A 16,902-nucleotide genomic window follows, 5' to 3' on the forward strand; every position below is an offset into this window, starting at 1 on the left:
GTGAGACACAGTGCAGGGAGCGGTGTTACAGTGAGACAGTGCAGGGAGCGGTGTTACAGTGAGACACAGTGCAGGGAGCGGTGTTACAGTGAGACAGTGCAGGGAGCGGTGTTACAGTGAGACACAGTGCAGGGAGTGGTGTTACAGTGAGACAGTGCAGGGAGTGGTGTTACAGTGAGACAGTGCAGGGAGGGGTGTTACAGTGAGATACTGCAGGGAGCGGTGTTAAAGTGAGGCACAGTGCAGGGTGCGGTGTTACAGTGAGACAGTGCAGGGAGTGGTGTTACAGTGAGACAGTGCAGGGAGTGGTGTTACAGTGAGACACATTGCAGAGAGCGGTGTTACAGTGAGACACAGTGCAGGGAGTGGTGTTACAGTGAGACACAGTGCAGGGTCGGGTGTTACAGTGAGACAGTGCAGGGAGCGGTGTTACAGTGAAACACAGTGAAGGGAGTCGTGTTACAGTGAGACAGTGCAGGGAGCGGTGTTACAGTGGGACACAGTGCAGGGAGTGGTGTTACAGTGAGACACAGTGCAGGGTGGGGTGTTACAGTGAGACACAGTGCAGGGAGTGGTGTTACAGAGAGACACAGTGCAGGGAGTGGTGTTACAGAGAGACACAGTGCAGGGAGCGGTGTTCCAGTGAGACACAGTGCAGGGAGTGGTGTTACAGTGAGACACAGTCCCGGGAGCGGTGTTACAGTGAGACACAGTGCAGCGAGTGGTCTTACAGTGAGACACAGAGAGCAGGGTGCGGTGTTACAGTGGGACACAGAGGGCAGGGTGCGGTGTTACAGTGAGACACAGTGCAGGGAGCGGTGTTACAGTGAGACACAGTGCAGGAAGCGGTGTTACAGTGAGACACGGTGCAGGGAGTGGTGTTACAGTGAGACACAGTGCAGTGAGTGGTGTTACAGTGAGACAGTGCAGGGAGTGGTCTTACAGTGAGACAGTGCAGGGAGTGGTCTTACAGTGAGACACAGAGAGCAGGGTGCGGTGTTACAGTGGGACACAGAGGGCAGGGTGCGGTGTTACAGTGAGACACAGTGCAGGGAGTGGTGTTACAGTGAGACACAGTGCAGGAAGCGGTGTTACAGTGAGACACAGTGCAGGGAGTGGTGTTACAGTGAGACACAGTGCAGGGAGCGGTGTTACAGTGAGACAGTGCAGGGAGCGGTGTTACAGTGAGACACAGTGCAGGGAGCGGTGTTACAGTGGGACACAGTGCAGGGAGTGGTGTTACAGTGAGACACAGTGCAGGGTGGGGTGTTACAGTGAGACACAGTGCAGGGAGTGGTGTTACAGAGAGACACAGTGCAGGGAGTGGTGTTACAGAGAGACACAGTGCAGGGAGCGGTGTTCCAGTGAGACACAGTGCAGGGAGTGGTGTTACAGTGAGACACAGTCCCGGGAGCGGTGTTACAGTGAGACACAGTGCAGCGAGTGGTCTTACAGTGAGACACAGAGAGCAGGGTGCGGTGTTACAGTGGGACACAGAGGGCAGGGTGCGGTGTTACAGTGAGACACAGTGCAGGGAGCGGTGTTACAGTGAGACACAGTGCAGGAAGCGGTGTTACAGTGAGACACGGTGCAGGGAGTGGTGTTACAGTGAGACACAGTGCAGTGAGTGGTGTTACAGTGAGACAGTGCAGGGAGTGGTCTTACAGTGAGACAGTGCAGGGAGTGGTCTTACAGTGAGACACAGAGAGCAGGGTGCGGTGTTACAGTGGGACACAGAGGGCAGGGTGCGGTGTTACAGTGAGACACAGTGCAGGGAGTGGTGTTACAGTGAGACACAGTGCAGGAAGCGGTGTTACAGTGAGACACAGTGCAGGGAGTGGTGTTACAGTGAGACACAGTGCAGGGAGCGGTGTTACAGTGAGACAGTGCAGGGAGCGGTGTTACAGTGAGACACAGTGCAGGGAGCGGTGTTACAGTGAGACAGTGCAGGGAGCGGTGTTACAGTGAGACACAGTGCAGGGAGTGGTGTTACAGTGAGACAGTGCAGGGAGTGGTGTTACAGTGAGACAGTGCAGGGAGGGGTGTTACAGTGAGATACTGCAGGGAGCGGTGTTAAAGTGAGGCACAGTGCAGGGTGCGGTGTTACAGTGAGACAGTGCAGGGAGTGGTGTTACAGTGAGACAGTGCAGGGAGTGGTGTTACAGTGAGACACATTGCAGAGAGCGGTGTTACAGTGAGACACAGTGCAGGGAGTGGTGTTACAGTGAGACACAGTGCAGGGTCGGGTGTTACAGTGAGACAGTGCAGGGAGCGGTGTTACAGTGAAACACACTGAAGGGAGTCGTGTTACAGTGAGACAGTGCAGGGAGCGGTGTTACAGTGAGACACAGTGCAGGGAGCGGTGTTCCAGTGAGACACAGTGCAGTGAGTGGTGTTACAGTGAGACAGTGCAGGGTGTGGTGTTACAGTGAGACAGTGCAGGGAGTGGTCTTACAGTGAGACACAGAGAGCGGGGTGCGGTGTTACAGTGGGACACAGAGGGCAGGGTGCGGTGTTACAGTGAGACACAGTGCAGGGAGCGGTGTTACAGTGAGACACAGTGCACGAAGCGGTGTTACAGTGAGACACAGTGCAGGGAGTGGTGTTACAGTGAGACACAGTGCAGGGAGCGGTGTTACAGTGAGACACAGTGAAGGGAGCGGTGTTACAGTGAGACACAGTCCAGGCAGCGGTGTTACAGTGAGACACAGTGCAGGGAGCGGTGTTACAGTGAGACTCAGGGCATGGAGTGGTGTTACAGTGAGACACAGTGCAGGGAGTGGTGTTACAGTGAGACACGTTGCAGGGAGTGGTGTTACAGTGAGACACAGTGCAGGGAGTGGTGTTACAGTGAGACACAGTGCAGGGAGTGCTGTTACAGTGAGACAGTGCAGGGAGCGGTGTTACAGTGAGACAGTGCAGGGAGCGGTGTTACAGTGAAACACACTGAAGGGAGTCGTGTTACAGTGAGAAAGTGCAGGGAGCGGTGTTACAGTGAGACACAGTGCAGGGAGCGGTGTTCCAGTGAGACACAGTGCAGGGAGCGGTGTTACAGTGAGACACAGTCCCGGGAGCGGTGTTACAGTGAGACACAGTGCATGGAGTGGTCTTACAGTGAGACACAGAGAGCAGGGTGCGGTGTTACAGTGGGACACAGAGGGCAGGGTGCGGTGTTACAGTGAGACACAGTGCAGGGAGCGGTGTTACAGTGAGACACAGTGCAGGAAGCGGTGTTACAGTGAGACACCGTGCAGGGAGTGGTGTTACAGTGAGACACAGTGCAGTGAGTGGTGTTACAGTGAGACAGTGCAGGGTGTGGTGTTACAGTGAGACAGTGCGGGGAGTGGTCTTACAGTGAGACACAGAGAGCAGGGTGCGGTGTTACAGTGGGACACAGAGGGCAGGGTGCGGTGTTACAGTGAGACACAGTGCAGGGAGCGGTGTTACAGTGAGACACAGTGCAGGAAGCGGTGTTACAGTGAGACACAGTGCAGGGAGTGGTGTTACAGTGAGACACAGTGCAGGGAGCGGTGAGACAGTGCAGGGAGCGGTGTTACAGTGAGACACAGTGAAGGGAGCGGTGTTACAGTGAGACAGTGCAGGGAGTGGTGTTACAGTGAGACAGTGCAGGGAGTGGTGTTACAGTGAGACACAGTGCAGGGAGCTGTGTTACAGTGAGACACAGTGCAGGGAGCGGTGTTACAGTGAGACACAGTGCAGGGAGCTGTGTTACAGTGAGACACAGTGCAGGGAGCGGTGTTACAGTTAGACACAGTGCAGGGAGTGGTGTTACAGTGCGACACAGTGCAGGGAGTGGGGTTACAGTGAGACACAGTGCAGGGAGTGGTGTTACAGTGAGACAGTGCAGGGAGTGGTGTTACAGTGAGACAGTGCAGGGAGTGGTGTTACAGTGAGACACATTGCAGGGAGCGGTGTTACAGTGAGACACAGTGCAGGGAGTGGTGTTACAGTGAGACACAGTGCAGGGTTGGGAGTTACAGTGAGACACGGTGAAGGGAGCGGTGTTACAGTGAGACAGTGCAGGGAGTGGTGTTACAGTGAGACAGTGCAGGGAGCGGTGTTACAGTGAGACACAGTGCAGGGAGTGGTATTACAGTGAGACACAGTGCAGGGAGCGGTGTTACAGTGAGACACCGTGCAGGGAGCGGTGTTACAGTGAGACACAGTGCAGGAAGCGGTGTTACAGTGAGACACAGTGCAGGGAGTGGTGTTACAGTGAGACACAGTGCAGGGAGCGGTGTTACAGTGAGACACAGTGCAGGGAGCGGTGTTACAGTGAGACACAGTCCAGGCAGCGGTGTTACAGTGAGACACAGTGCAGGGAGCGGTGTTACAGTGAGACTCAGGCATGGAGTGGTGTTACAGTGAGACACAGTGCAGGGAGTGGTGTTACAGTGAGACACGTTGCAGGGAGTGGTGTTACAGTGAGACACAGTGCAGGGAGTGGTGTTACAGTGAGACACAGTGCAGGGAGTGCTGTTACAGTGAGACAGTGCAGGGAGCGGTGTTACAGTGAGACAGTGCAGGGAGCGGTGTTACAGTGAAACACACTGAAGGGAGTCGTGTTACAGTGAGAAAGTGCAGGGAGCGGTGTTACAGTGAGACACAGTGCAGGGAGCGGTGTTCCAGTGAGACACAGTGCAGGGAGCGGTGTTACAGTGAGACACAGTCCCGGGAGCGGTGTTACAGTGAGACACAGTGCATGGAGTGGTCTTACAGTGAGACACAGAGAGCAGGGTGCGGTGTTACAGTGGGACACAGAGGGCAGGGTGCGGTGTTACAGTGAGACACAGTGCAGGGAGCGGTGTTACAGTGAGACACAGTGCAGGAAGCGGTGTTACAGTGAGACACCGTGCAGGGAGTGGTGTTACAGTGAGACACAGTGCAGTGAGTGGTGTTACAGTGAGACAGTGCAGGGTGTGGTGTTACAGTGAGACAGTGCGGGGAGTGGTCTTACAGTGAGACACAGAGAGCAGGGTGCGGTGTTACAGTGGGACACAGAGGGCAGGGTGCGGTGTTACAGTGAGACACAGTGCAGGGAGCGGTGTTACAGTGAGACACAGTGCAGGAAGCGGTGTTACAGTGAGACACAGTGCAGGGAGTGGTGTTACAGTGAGACACAGTGCAGGGAGTGGTGTTACAGTGAGACACAGTGCAGGGTTGGGAGTTACAGTGAGACACAGTGAAGGGAGCGGTGTTACAGTGAGACAGTGCAGGGAGTGGTGTTACAGTGAGACAGTGCAGGGAGCGGTGTTACAGTGAGACACAGTGCAGGGAGTGGTATTACAGTGAGACACAGTGCAGCGAGTGGTCTTACAGTGAGACACAGAGAGCAGGGTGCGGTGTTACAGTGGGACACAGAGGGCAGGGTGCGGTGTTACAGTGAGACACAGTGCAGGAAGCGGTGTTACAGTGAGACACAGTGCAGGGAGTGGTGTTACAGTGAGACACAGTGCAGGGAGCGGTGTTACAGTGAGACAGCGCAGGGAGCGGTGTTACAGTGAGACACAGTGAAGGGAGCGGTGTTACAGTGAGACAGTGCAGGGGGCGGTGTTACAGTGAGACACAGTGCAGGGAGTGGTGTTACAGTGAGACAGTGCAGGGAGTGGTGTTACAGTGAGACAGTGCAGGGAGTGGTGTTACAGTGAGACAGTGCAGGGAGCGGTGTTACAGTGAGACTCAGAGCAGGGAGCGGTGTTACAGTGAGACACAGTGCAGGGAGTGGTGTTACAGTGAGACACAGTGCAGGGAGTGGTATTACAGTGAGACACAGTGCAGGGAGCGGTGTTACAGTGAGACACAGTGCAGGGAGCGGTGTTACAGTGAGACACAGTGCAGGGAGCGGTGTTACAGTGAGACACAGTCCAGGCAGCGGTGTTACAGTGAGACACAGTGCAGGGAGTGGTCTTACAGTGAGACACAGAGAGCAGGGTGCGGTGTTACAGTGGGACACAGAGGGCAGGGTGTGGTGTTACAGTGAGACACAGTGCAGGGAGCGGTGTTACAGTGAGACACAGTGCAGGAAGCGGTGTTACAGTGAGACACAGTGCAGGGAGTGGTGTTACAGTGAGACAGAGTGCAGTGAGTGGTGTTACAGTGAGACAGTGCAGGGTGTGGTGTTACAGTGAGACAGTGCAGGGAGTGGTCTTACAGTGAGACACAGAGAGCAGGGTGCGGTGTTACAGTGGGACACAGAGGGCAGGGTGCGGTGTTACAGTGAGACACCGTGCAGGGAGCGGTGTTACAGTGAGACACAGTGCAGGAAGCGGTGTTACAGTGAGACACAGTGCAGGGAGTGGTGTTACAGTGAGACACAGTGCAGGGAGCGGTGTTACTTTGAGACAGTGCAGGGAGCGGTGTTACAGTGAGACAGTGCAGGGAGCGGTGTTACAGTGAGACACATTGCAGGGAGCGGTGTTACAGTGAGACACAGTGCAGGGAGTGGCGTTACAGTGAGACACAGTGCAGGGTGGGTGTTACAGTGAGACACAGTGCAGGGAGTGGTGTTACAGAGAGACACAGTGCAGGGAGTGGTGTTACAGAGAGACACAGTGCAGGGAGTGGTGTTACAGTGAGACACAGTGCAGGGAGTGGTGTTACTGTGAGATACAGTGCAGGGAGTGGTGTTACAGTGAGACACAGTGCAGGGAGCGGTGTTACAGTGAGACACAGTGCAGGGAGTGGTGTTACAGTGAGATACAGTGCAGGGAGTGGTGTTACAGTGAGACACAGTGCAGGGAGCGGTGTTACAGTGAGACTCAGAGCATGGAGTGGTGTTACAGTGAGACACAGTGCAGGGAGTGGTGTTACAGTGAGACACAGTGCAGGGAGTGGTGTTACAGTGAGACACAGTGCAGGGAGTGCTGTTACAGTGAGACAGTGCAGGGAGCGGTGTTACAGTGAGACAGTGCAGGGAGCGGTGTTACAGTGAAACACACTGAAGGGGGTCGTGTTACAGTGAGACAGTGCAGGGAGCGGTGTTACAGTGAGACACAGTGCAGGGAGCGGTGTTACAGTGAGACACAGTGCAGGGAGCGGTGTTCCAGTGAGACACAGTGCAGGTAGCGTTGTTACAGTGAGACACAGTCCCGGGAGCGGTGTTACAGTGAGACACAGTGCAGGGAGTGGTCTTACAGTGAGACACAGAGAGCAGGGTGCGGTGTTACAGTGGGACACAGAGGGCAGGGTGCGGTGTTACAGTGAGACACAGTGCAGGGAGCGGTGTTACAGTGAGACACAGTGCAGGAAGCGGTGTTACAGTGAGACACAGTGCAGGGAGTGGTGTTACAGTGAGACACAGTGCAGTGAGTGGTGTTACAGTGAGACAGTGCAGGGCGTGGTGTTACAGTGAGACAGTGCAGGGAGTGGTCTTACAGTGAGACGCAGAGAGCAGGGTGCGGTGTTACAGTGGGACACAGAGGGCAGGGTGCGGTGTTACAGTGAGACACAGTGCAGGGAGCGGTGTTACAGTGAGACACAGTGCAGGAAGCGGTGTTACAGTGAGACACAGTGCAGGGAGTGGTGTTACAGTGAGACACAGTGCAGGGAGCGGTGTTACTTTGAGACAGTGCAGGGAGCGGTGTTACAGTGAGACAGTGCAGGGAGCGGTGTTACAGTGAGACACATTGCTGGGAGCGGTGTTACAGTGAGACACAGTGCAGGGAGTGGTGTTACAGTGAGACACAGTGCAGGGTGGGGTGTTACAGTGAGACACAGTGCAGGGAGTGGTGTTACAGAGAGACACAGTGCAGGGAGTGGTGTTACAGAGAGACACAGTGCAGGGAGTGGTGTTACAGTGAGACACAGTGCAGGGAGTGGTGTTACAGTGAGACACAGTGCAGGGAGTGGTATTACAGTGAGACACAGTGCAGGGAGCTGTGTTCCAGTGAGACACAGTGCAGGGAGTGGTGTTACAGTGAGACAGTGCAGGGAGCGGTGTTCCAGTGAGACACAGTGCAGGGAGCGTTGTTACAGTGAGACACAGTGCAGGGAGCGGTGTTACAGTGAGACTCAGAGCAGGGAGCGGTGTTGCAGTGAGACACAGTGCAGGGAGTGGTGTTACAGTGAGACACAGTGCAGGGAGTGGTATTACAGTGAGACACAGTGCAGGGAGCGGTGTTACAGTGAGACACAGTGCAGGGAGCGGTGTTACAGTGAGACACAGTGCAGGGAGTGGTGTTACAGTGAGACACAGTCCAGGCAGCGGTGTTACAGTGAGACACAGTGCAGGGAGCGGTGTTACAGTGAGACACAGTCCAGGCGTCGGTGTTACAGTGAGACTCAGAGCAGGGAGTGGTGTTACAGTGAGACACAGTGCAGGGAGCGCTGTTACAGTGAGACACAGTGCAGGGAGCGGTGTTACAGTGAGACTCAGGGCATGGAGTGGTGTTACAGTGAGACACAGTGCAGGGAGTGGTCTTACAGTGAGACATGTTGCAGGGAGTGGTGTTACAGTGAGACACAGTGCAGGGAGTGGTGTTACAGTGAGACACAGTGCAGGGAGTGCTGTTACAGTGAGACAGTGCAGGGAGCGGTGTTACAGTGAGACTGTGCAGGGAGCGGTGTTACAGTGAAACACACTGAAGGGAGTCGTGTTACAGTGAGACAGTGCAGGGAGCGGTGTTACAGTGAGACACAGTGCAGGGAGCGGTGTTCCAGTGAGACACAGTGCAGGGAGCGGTGTTACAGTGAGACAGTGCAGGGTGTGGTGTTACAGTGAGACAGTGCAGGGAGTGGTCTTACAGTGAGACACAGAGAGCAGGGTGCGGTGTTAGTGTGGGACACAGAGGGCAGGGTGCGGTGTTACAGTGAGACACAGTGCAGGGAGCGGTGTTACAGTGAGACACAGTGCAGGAAGCGGTGTTACAGTGAGACACAGTGCAGGGAGTGGTGTTACAGTGAGGCACAGTGCAGGGAGCGGTGTTACAGTGAGACAGTGCAGGGAGCGGTGTTACAGTGAGACACAGTGAAGGGAGCGGTGTTACAGTGAGACAGTGCAGGGAGTGGTGTTACAGTGAGACAGTGCAGGGAGTGGTGTTACAGTGAGACAGTGCAGGGAGCGGTGTTAAAGTGAGACACAGTGCAGGGAGCGGTGTTACAGTGAGACACAGTGCAGGGAGCTGTGTTACAGTGAGACACAGTGCAGGGAGCGGTGTTACAGTGAGACACAGTGCAGGGAGTGGTGTTACAGTGAGACACAGTGCAGGGAGTGGGGTTACAGTGAGACACAGTGCAGGGAGTGGTGTTACAGTGAGACAGTGCAGGGAGTGGTGTTACAGTGAGACAGTGCAGGGAGTGGTGTTACAGTGAGACACATTGCAGGGAGCGGTGTTACAGTGAGACACAGTGCAGGGAGTGGTGTTACAGTGAGACACAGTGCAGGGTTGGGAGTTACAGTGAGACACAGTGCAGGGAGTGGTGTTACAGAGAGACACAGTGCAGGGAGTGGTGTTACAGAGAGACACAGTGCAGGGAGTGGTGTTGCAGTGAGACACAGTGCAGGGAGTGGTGTTACAGTGAGACACAGTGCAGGGAGTGGTGTTACAGTGAGACAGTGCAGGGAGCGGTGTTACAGTGAGACACAGTGCAGGGAGTGGTATTACAGTGAGACACAGTGCAGCGAGTGGTCTTACAGTGAGACACAGAGAGCAGGGTGCGGTGTTACAGTGGGACACAGAGGGCAGGGTGCGGTGTTACAGTGAGACACAGTGCAGGAAGCGGTGTTACAGTGAGACACAGTGCAGGGAGTGGTGTTACAGTGAGACACAATGCAGGGAGCGGTGTTACAGTGAGACAGTGCAGGGAGCGGTGTTACAGTGAGACACAGTGAAGGGAGCGGTGTTACAGTGAGACAGTGCAGGGGGCGGTGTTACAGTGAGACACAGTGCAGGGAGTGGTGTTACAGTGAGACAGTGCAGGGAGTGGTGTTACAGTGAGACAGTGCAGGGAGTGGTGTTACAGTGAGACAGTGCAGGGAGCGGTGTTAAAGTGAGACACAGTGCAGGGAGCGGTGTTACAGTGAGACACAGTGCAGGGAGTGGTGTTACAGTGAGACACAGTGCAGGGAGCGGTGCTACAGTGAGACACAGTGCAGGGAGCGGTGTTACAGTGAGACACAGTGCAGGGAGCGGTGTTACAGTGAGACACAGTGCAGGGAATGGTGTTACAGTGAGACAGTGCAGGGAGTGGTGTTACAGTGAGACAGTGCAGGGAGTGGTGTTACAGTGAGACAGTGCAGGGAGTGGTGTTACAGTGAGACACATTGCAGAGAGCGGTGTTACAGTGAGACACAGTGCAGGGAGTGGTGTTACAGTGAGACACAGTGCAGGGTGGGGTGTTACAGTGAGACACAGTGCAGGGAGTGGTGTTACAGAGAGACACAGTGCAGGGAGTGGTGTTACAGTGAGACACAGTGCAGGGAGCGGTGTTACAGTGAGACACAGTGCAGGGAGCGGTGTTACAGTGAGACAGTGCAGGGAGCGGTGTTCCAGTGAGACACAGTGCAGGGAGCAGTTTTACAGTGAGACACAGTGCAGGGAGCGGTGTTACAGTGAGACTCAGAGCAGGGAGCGGTGTTACAGTGAGACACAGTGCAGGTAGTGGTGTTACAGTGAGACACAGTGCAGGGAGTGGTATTACAGTGAGACACAGTGCAGGGAGCGGTGTTACAGTGAGACACAGTGCAGGGAGCGGTGTTACAGTGAGACACAGTGCAGGGAGCGGTGTTACAGTGAGACACAGTCCAGGCAGCGGTGTTACAGTGAGACACAGTGCAGGGAGCGGTGTTACAGTGAGACTCAGAGCATGGAGTGGTGTTACAGTGAGACACAGTGCAGGGAGTGGTGTTACAGTGAGACACAGTGCAGGGAGTGGTGTTACAGTGAGACACAGTGCAGGGAGTGCTGTTACAGTGAGACAGTGCAGGGAGCGGTGTTACAGTGAGACAGTGCAGGGAGCGGTGTTACAGTGAAACACACTGAAGGGGGTCGTGTTACAGTGAGACAGTGCAGGGAGCGGTGTTACAGTGAGACACAGTGCAGGGAGCGGTGTTACAGTGAGACACAGTGCAGGGAGCGGTGTTCCAGTGAGACACAGTGCAGGGAGCGTTGTTACAGTGAGACACAGTCCCGGGAGCGGTGTTACAGTGAGACACAGTGCAGGGAGTGGTCTTACAGTGAGACACAGAGAGCAGGGTGCGGTGTTACAGTGGGACACAGAGGGCAGGGTGCGGTGTTACAGTGAGACACAGTGCAGGGAGCGGTGTTACAGTGAGACACAGTGCAGGAAGCGGTGTTACAGTGAGACACAGTGCAGGGAGTGGTGTTACAGTGAGACACAGTGCAGTGAGTGGTGTTACAGTGAGACAGTGCAGGGCGTGGTGTTACAGTGAGACAGTGCAGGGAGTGGTCTTACAGTGAGACGCAGAGAGCAGGGTGCGGTGTTACAGTGGGACACAGAGGGCAGGGTGCGGTGTTACAGTGAGACACAGTGCAGGGAGCGGTGTTACAGTGAGACACAGTGCAGGAAGCGGTGTTACAGTGAGACACAGTGCAGGGAGTGGTGTTACAGTGAGACACAGTGCAGGGAGCGGTGTTACTTTGAGACAGTGCAGGGAGCGGTGTTACAGTGAGACACAGTGCAGGGAGCGGTGTTACAGTGAGACACAGTGCAGGGAGCGGTGTTACAGTGAGACACAGTGCAGGGAGTGGTGTTACAGTGAGACACAGTGCAGGGTGGGGTGTTACAGTGAGACACAGTGCAGGGAGTGGTGTTACAGAGAGACACAGTGCAGGGAGTGGTGTTACAGAGAGACACAGTGCAGGGAGTGGTGTTACAGTGAGACACAGTGCAGGGAGTGGTGTTACAGTGAGATACAGTGCAGGGAGTGGTGTTACAGTGAGACAGTGCAGGGAGTGGTGTTACAGTGAGACACAGTGCAGGGAGTGGTATTACAGTGAGACACAGTGCAGGGAGCTGTGTTCCAGTGAGACACAGTGCAGGGAGTGGTGTTACAGTGAGACAGTGCAGGGAGCGGTGTTCCAGTGAGACACAGTGCAGGGAGCGGTGTTACAGTGAGACACAGTGCAGGGTGCGGTGTTACAGTGAGACTCAGAGCAGGGAGCGGTGTTGCAGTGAGACACAGTGCAGGGAGTGGTGTTACAGTGAGACACAGTGCAGGGAGTGGTATTACAGTGAGACACAGTGCAGGGAGCGGTGTTACAGTGAGACACAGTGCAGGGAGCGGTGTTACAGTGAGACACAGTGCAGGGAGTGGTGTTACAGTGAGACACAGTCCAGGCAGCGGTGTTACAGTGAGACACAGTGCAGGGAGCGGTGTTACAGTGAGACACAGTCCAGGCGTCGGTGTTACAGTGAGACTCAGAGCAGGGAGTGGTGTTACAGTGAGACACAGTGCAGGGAGTGGTATTACAGTGAGACACAGTGCAGGGAGCGCTGTTACAGTGAGACACAGTGCAGGGAGTGGTGTTACAGTGAGACACAGTGCAGAGAGTGGTGTTACAGTGAGACAGTGCAGGGAGTGGTGTTACAGTGAGACAGTGCAGGGAGTGGTGTTACAGTGAGACAGTGCATGGAGTGGTGTTACAGTGAGACACATTGCAGGGAGCGGTGTTACAGTGAGACACAGTGCAGGGAGTGGTGTTACAGTGAGACACAGTGCAGGGTGGGGTGTTACAGTGAGACACAGTGCAGGGAGTGGTGTTACAGAGAGACACAGTGCAGGGAGTGGTGTTACAGAGAGACAGTGCAGGGAGTGGTGTTACAGTGAGACACAGTGCAGGGAGTGGTGTTACAGTGAGACACAGTGCAGGGAGTGGTGTTACAGTGAGACAGTGCAGGGAGCGGTGTTACAGTGAGACACAGTGCAGGGAGTGGTGTTACAGTGAGACACAGTGCAGGGAGTGGTATTACAGTGAGACACAGTGCAGGGAGCGGTGTTCCAGTGAGACACAGTGCAGGGAGCGGTGTTACAGTGAGACAGTGCAGGGAGCAGTGTTCCAGTGAGACACAGTGCAGGGAGCGGTGTTACAGTGAGACTCAGAGCAGGGAGCGGTGTTACAGTGAGACACAGTGCAGGGAGTGGTGTTACAGTGAGACACAGTGCAGGGAGTGGTATTACAGTGAGACACAGTGAGGGAGCGGTGTTACAGTGAGACTCAGAGCAGGGAGTGGTGTTACAGTGAGACACAGTCCAGGCAGCGGTGTTACAGTGAGACACAGTGCAGGGAGCGGTGTTACAGTGAGACTCAGAGCCGGGAGCGGTGTTACAGTGAGACACAGTGCAGGGAGCGGTGTTACAGTGAGACACAGTGCAGGGAGCGGTGTTACAGTGAGACACAGTGCAGGGAGCGGTGTTACAGTGAGACACAGTCCAGGCAGCGGTGTTACAGTGAGACACAGTGCAGGGAGCGGTGTTACAGTGAGACACAGTCCAGGCAGCGGTGTTACAGTTAGACTCAGAGCAGGGAGTGATGTTACAGTGAGACACAAAGTGCAGGGAGAAGTGTTATCAAGTCAAAGTGCAAGATATCGTGAAAAGCACAATTAAACAGTGCGAAGGCTAATTTTTTAAACCAGTGAGATCCATTTAAGGGTCCAGATGTCAATTCAAGATCAATTAGAGCAATTCTCCAAACACCTATTGTTCTTTTTATGCTCAGGATGCAGTTTTTACCCCAAGGTCACATTTACAATTTTTCTCCAATAATTTGAGCTCAAAGCCAACAAATATCTGCTGCCTTGTCCCTGAAATTCCTCAAGAAGTTCACCTGAGTGCCTGGCTATTAACACAGTGGCAATGGGAAGGCTGTGGATACCTTGATTTTCTCCAGCATTCCAAAGATAAGCAGATTAAATGTCCTCTGTAAGTTACCCCACGATTGGGGGAATGGAAGAATCATTGGGTGGAGGGGAGAAAATAAAACAGGATGAGAATAAATGGATGTATGATGTTTTGCATGGATTCATGGGAGTCAAAGACCTATTTCTGTGCTGCATGACGTGAAACTTAATGCCCTTAAAATGCATCAAGCTGGAGGAATTCCGCCGATCAAGGGGCGTCAGTGGGAGAAAAAGAATGGTCAAAGTTTCAAGCCAAATCTCTTCATTAAGTCTGGGTTCTGGTTCGACTCTTTTTCTCCCGCATATGCTTCTCGACATGCTGATTGTTTGCAGTGCCAGATTCTAGCATCCACGGTCTCCTGTATCCCTCCGCCTCTAAAATTCTATCGGATGTTCTGCGAAAGAATGCTAGAATTCTCCTTCCACATTGACCCAAGACAACTTCTGACCTCTCACCTTGTTGCCAGGTGGGAAACCTTCAGGCTGAGCTCGAACGGGAAAAGCAAAGCAACCAGGACCTGGGCAACCTGAGTGAGGAGCTTCTGCAAGATAAAACCACGTTAAAGCAAAGCCTGGAGATGCTGCAAGCTGACAAAGAGCGGCAGGTAAAAGGCCCATGAGTCGCGCACGTGCTGATGTTGTTCATCAGTAAATGCTCTACCTTCTCGTGTCATTGACTAAAAGCAGGGCTGGATGGGTAGGCTTCAAGGCACACCTTAGAACAGGTGAGGTTAGGGGAAGAGACGAGTGGGTCTGTGGACCACACCGGGGGAAGGGTCCGTGGGCCGCACAAGGCAGAGGGTCTGTGGACAAGGATCAAATGAGGTGGTGGATATATGGGTCCAGCTGCCTGCAGAAGTGATGGAAATGTATAGAATTACTTACGAGCAGGTACATGGATGGGAAAGGTTGGGTGGGATGTGGGCAAAATGCAGGTGAATAAAACTGGGTCAGGTGGGCAATGGTTGGCAAGGGCAAGTTTGGCTGAAAGGCCTTTTCCGAGCTGAAATACTGCATGACCCTATTCCACGGCTCACCGCCAACAATCGCCCACAACCCTACAAAGGCAATGGCCTCGAGTGAAGCTCTGTGGAGTCAAGATCCATCATCCTTCCACAAAGTGTGTTTCAGGTGTGTAAAGAGGAGGAACAGTTGCTGTGCGAGTTGGGACTGTACTTTGTCTTGCTCAACCTGTGAGTTGTCCTTAATTTGCAACAATCCGCCTTTGATTTGATTGCTCTGACTTCTTGCCTGCAGGTGAAGGCTTTGGAGCAGGAGAATGAACATTTAAACCAGGCCATCACTTCACTCAGGGAACGTTCTGAAGTCAGCGCGGAAGCAAGGGTGAAGGACATTGAGAAGGAGAACAAAATCCTTCATGAGACCATCACAGAGACGAGTGGCCAGTTAGCCAAGCTGGAGTTCGCGAATAAACAGGCACAAAAAGAGCTTCTACAGTACAAGGAGAAAGAGGAGAGGGCTGAATCGCTGGAAAAGGATGTTCACAGGCTAGAACAAGACAACGAACAGCTTCAGAAGAAGGTTGCTTCCCTGAAGGTCACATGTGAAGACGTGGAACAGGAGGTTTCAAACCTGGAGGTGGAGAACAGTAAGCTGAAGAAATCTCTCAACAGCCTGCAGAACTCGTTGATCAAGTTGGAGTCCGTGAAGAAAGACAACAAGGAGCTGGAAGAAGAGAATGTGGAGCTGAGGCGGAAGGTCGAGACCTTGAAGGTCACAAGGGCAAAGCTACTCAGAGAGGAAATGGAGAAGCAGGAGCTGGAAAAGGAAAAAGATGAACTTCGGAAAAGTGTGGAGCTGTTGAAGTCCCTGAATCAGAAATCAGAGAGACTAGAGGTGAGCTACCAAAGTCTCAATTCGGAGAACCAGAGGCTCCAGATGGTCTTGGACAACAGCGACACCAAAATCCGCCAACTGGAGGAGGAGCTCCAGGACGCGGAGAGGGAGAACCGTGACCTGCAGAAGAACTTGGAGCAGCTGAGGATCTCTGGAAAGCGGCTGGCGATGCTGGAAAAGGACAGCAAGGTGCTGGAACATGAGGCAGCTCAGCTGGAGAAGGACAAGGAGGCCCTGGACCGGGAGAACCAACGACTGCGGCAGCAGGTGGAGCTGAAGGATGCCATTCTAGACGACCACAACCAGAAGCTGTCGAGCCTGGAGAAGGAGAAGAGAACATTAGAGAAGGAAGTGGGCAGATACAAGGAGAGCACAAGCAAGCTGAAGGAACTGGAAGTGGACTATAAGGAAGTGGTCAAGCAATCTACGATCAATACAAGGACACTTGCCACTCTCAGGGAGGTATGATTTTCTCCTCACATTGACAGGCTGTGGCAAGACTACATCTCTGATTACCTGTGAGAAGGGAACCATTGCAGTCCCTCTTATTGTTTTTCAGGTCAGTTAGATCATAAGACATAGGAGCAGAAAGAGGCTATTCAGCCCATCGAGTCTGCCCCGCCATTCAATCATTAACTAATCCATTTTCCCACTTAGTCCCACTGCCTGGCCTTCTCCCCATAACTGATGCCCTGGTTAATCAAGAACCTATCGATTTCGGCCTTAAATATTACCAGTGACCCGGCCTCCACAACCACCTGTGGCCACAAATTCCACAGATTTACCACTCTTTGGCTGAAGAAATTCCCCCGTACCTCGCTCTTCAATCCTGAAGTTGTGCCCACTTTTCCTAGACTCTCCCTCCATGGGAGATGACCTTTCTGCATATACTCTGTCCACATCTTTCAACCTTCAAAATATTTCAATGAGATTCCCCCTCATTTTCCTGAATTCCAACAGGCCAAGGTCTGTCAAATGCTCTTCAGATGAAAACCCTTTCATTCCCAGAACCTCCTCGGAACCCCTTCCAACCCCTTCCAACGTCAGCACATCCTTTCTTAAATGAAGAGCCCAAAACTGGACTATTTCAGAGAACACTTGTGGCTTAACGTGAGAGACACATGGGGTCAGACCAGACTTTCCTTAAATGAATGATGTGAGTGA

General features: G+C 53.6%; 1 protein-coding gene across 9 annotated transcripts in view; it reads left to right on the forward strand.

Moving 5' to 3' along the window:
• ccdc88c (coiled-coil domain containing 88C) overlaps positions 1-16,902 on the forward strand; it is a 280,348-nt gene that overhangs the window by 192,124 nt on the left and 71,322 nt on the right. For all 9 annotated transcript variants that reach the window (XR_011351034.1, XM_069915883.1, XM_069915884.1 and 6 more), the window contains 2 exons: positions 14,349-14,486; positions 15,139-16,200. Coding sequence is in view for 8 of the 9 variants with exons in the window: in XM_069915883.1 (XP_069771984.1) it covers positions 14,349-14,486; positions 15,139-16,200 (1,200 nt within the window). In the remaining variant the exon portion in view is untranslated. The remainder of the gene's footprint in view (positions 1-14,348; positions 14,487-15,138; positions 16,201-16,902) is intronic.

This window comes from Narcine bancroftii, chromosome 2, assembly GCF_036971445.1.
Source record: "Narcine bancroftii isolate sNarBan1 chromosome 2, sNarBan1.hap1, whole genome shotgun sequence".
Taxonomy (NCBI): domain Eukaryota; kingdom Metazoa; phylum Chordata; class Chondrichthyes; order Torpediniformes; family Narcinidae; genus Narcine; species Narcine bancroftii.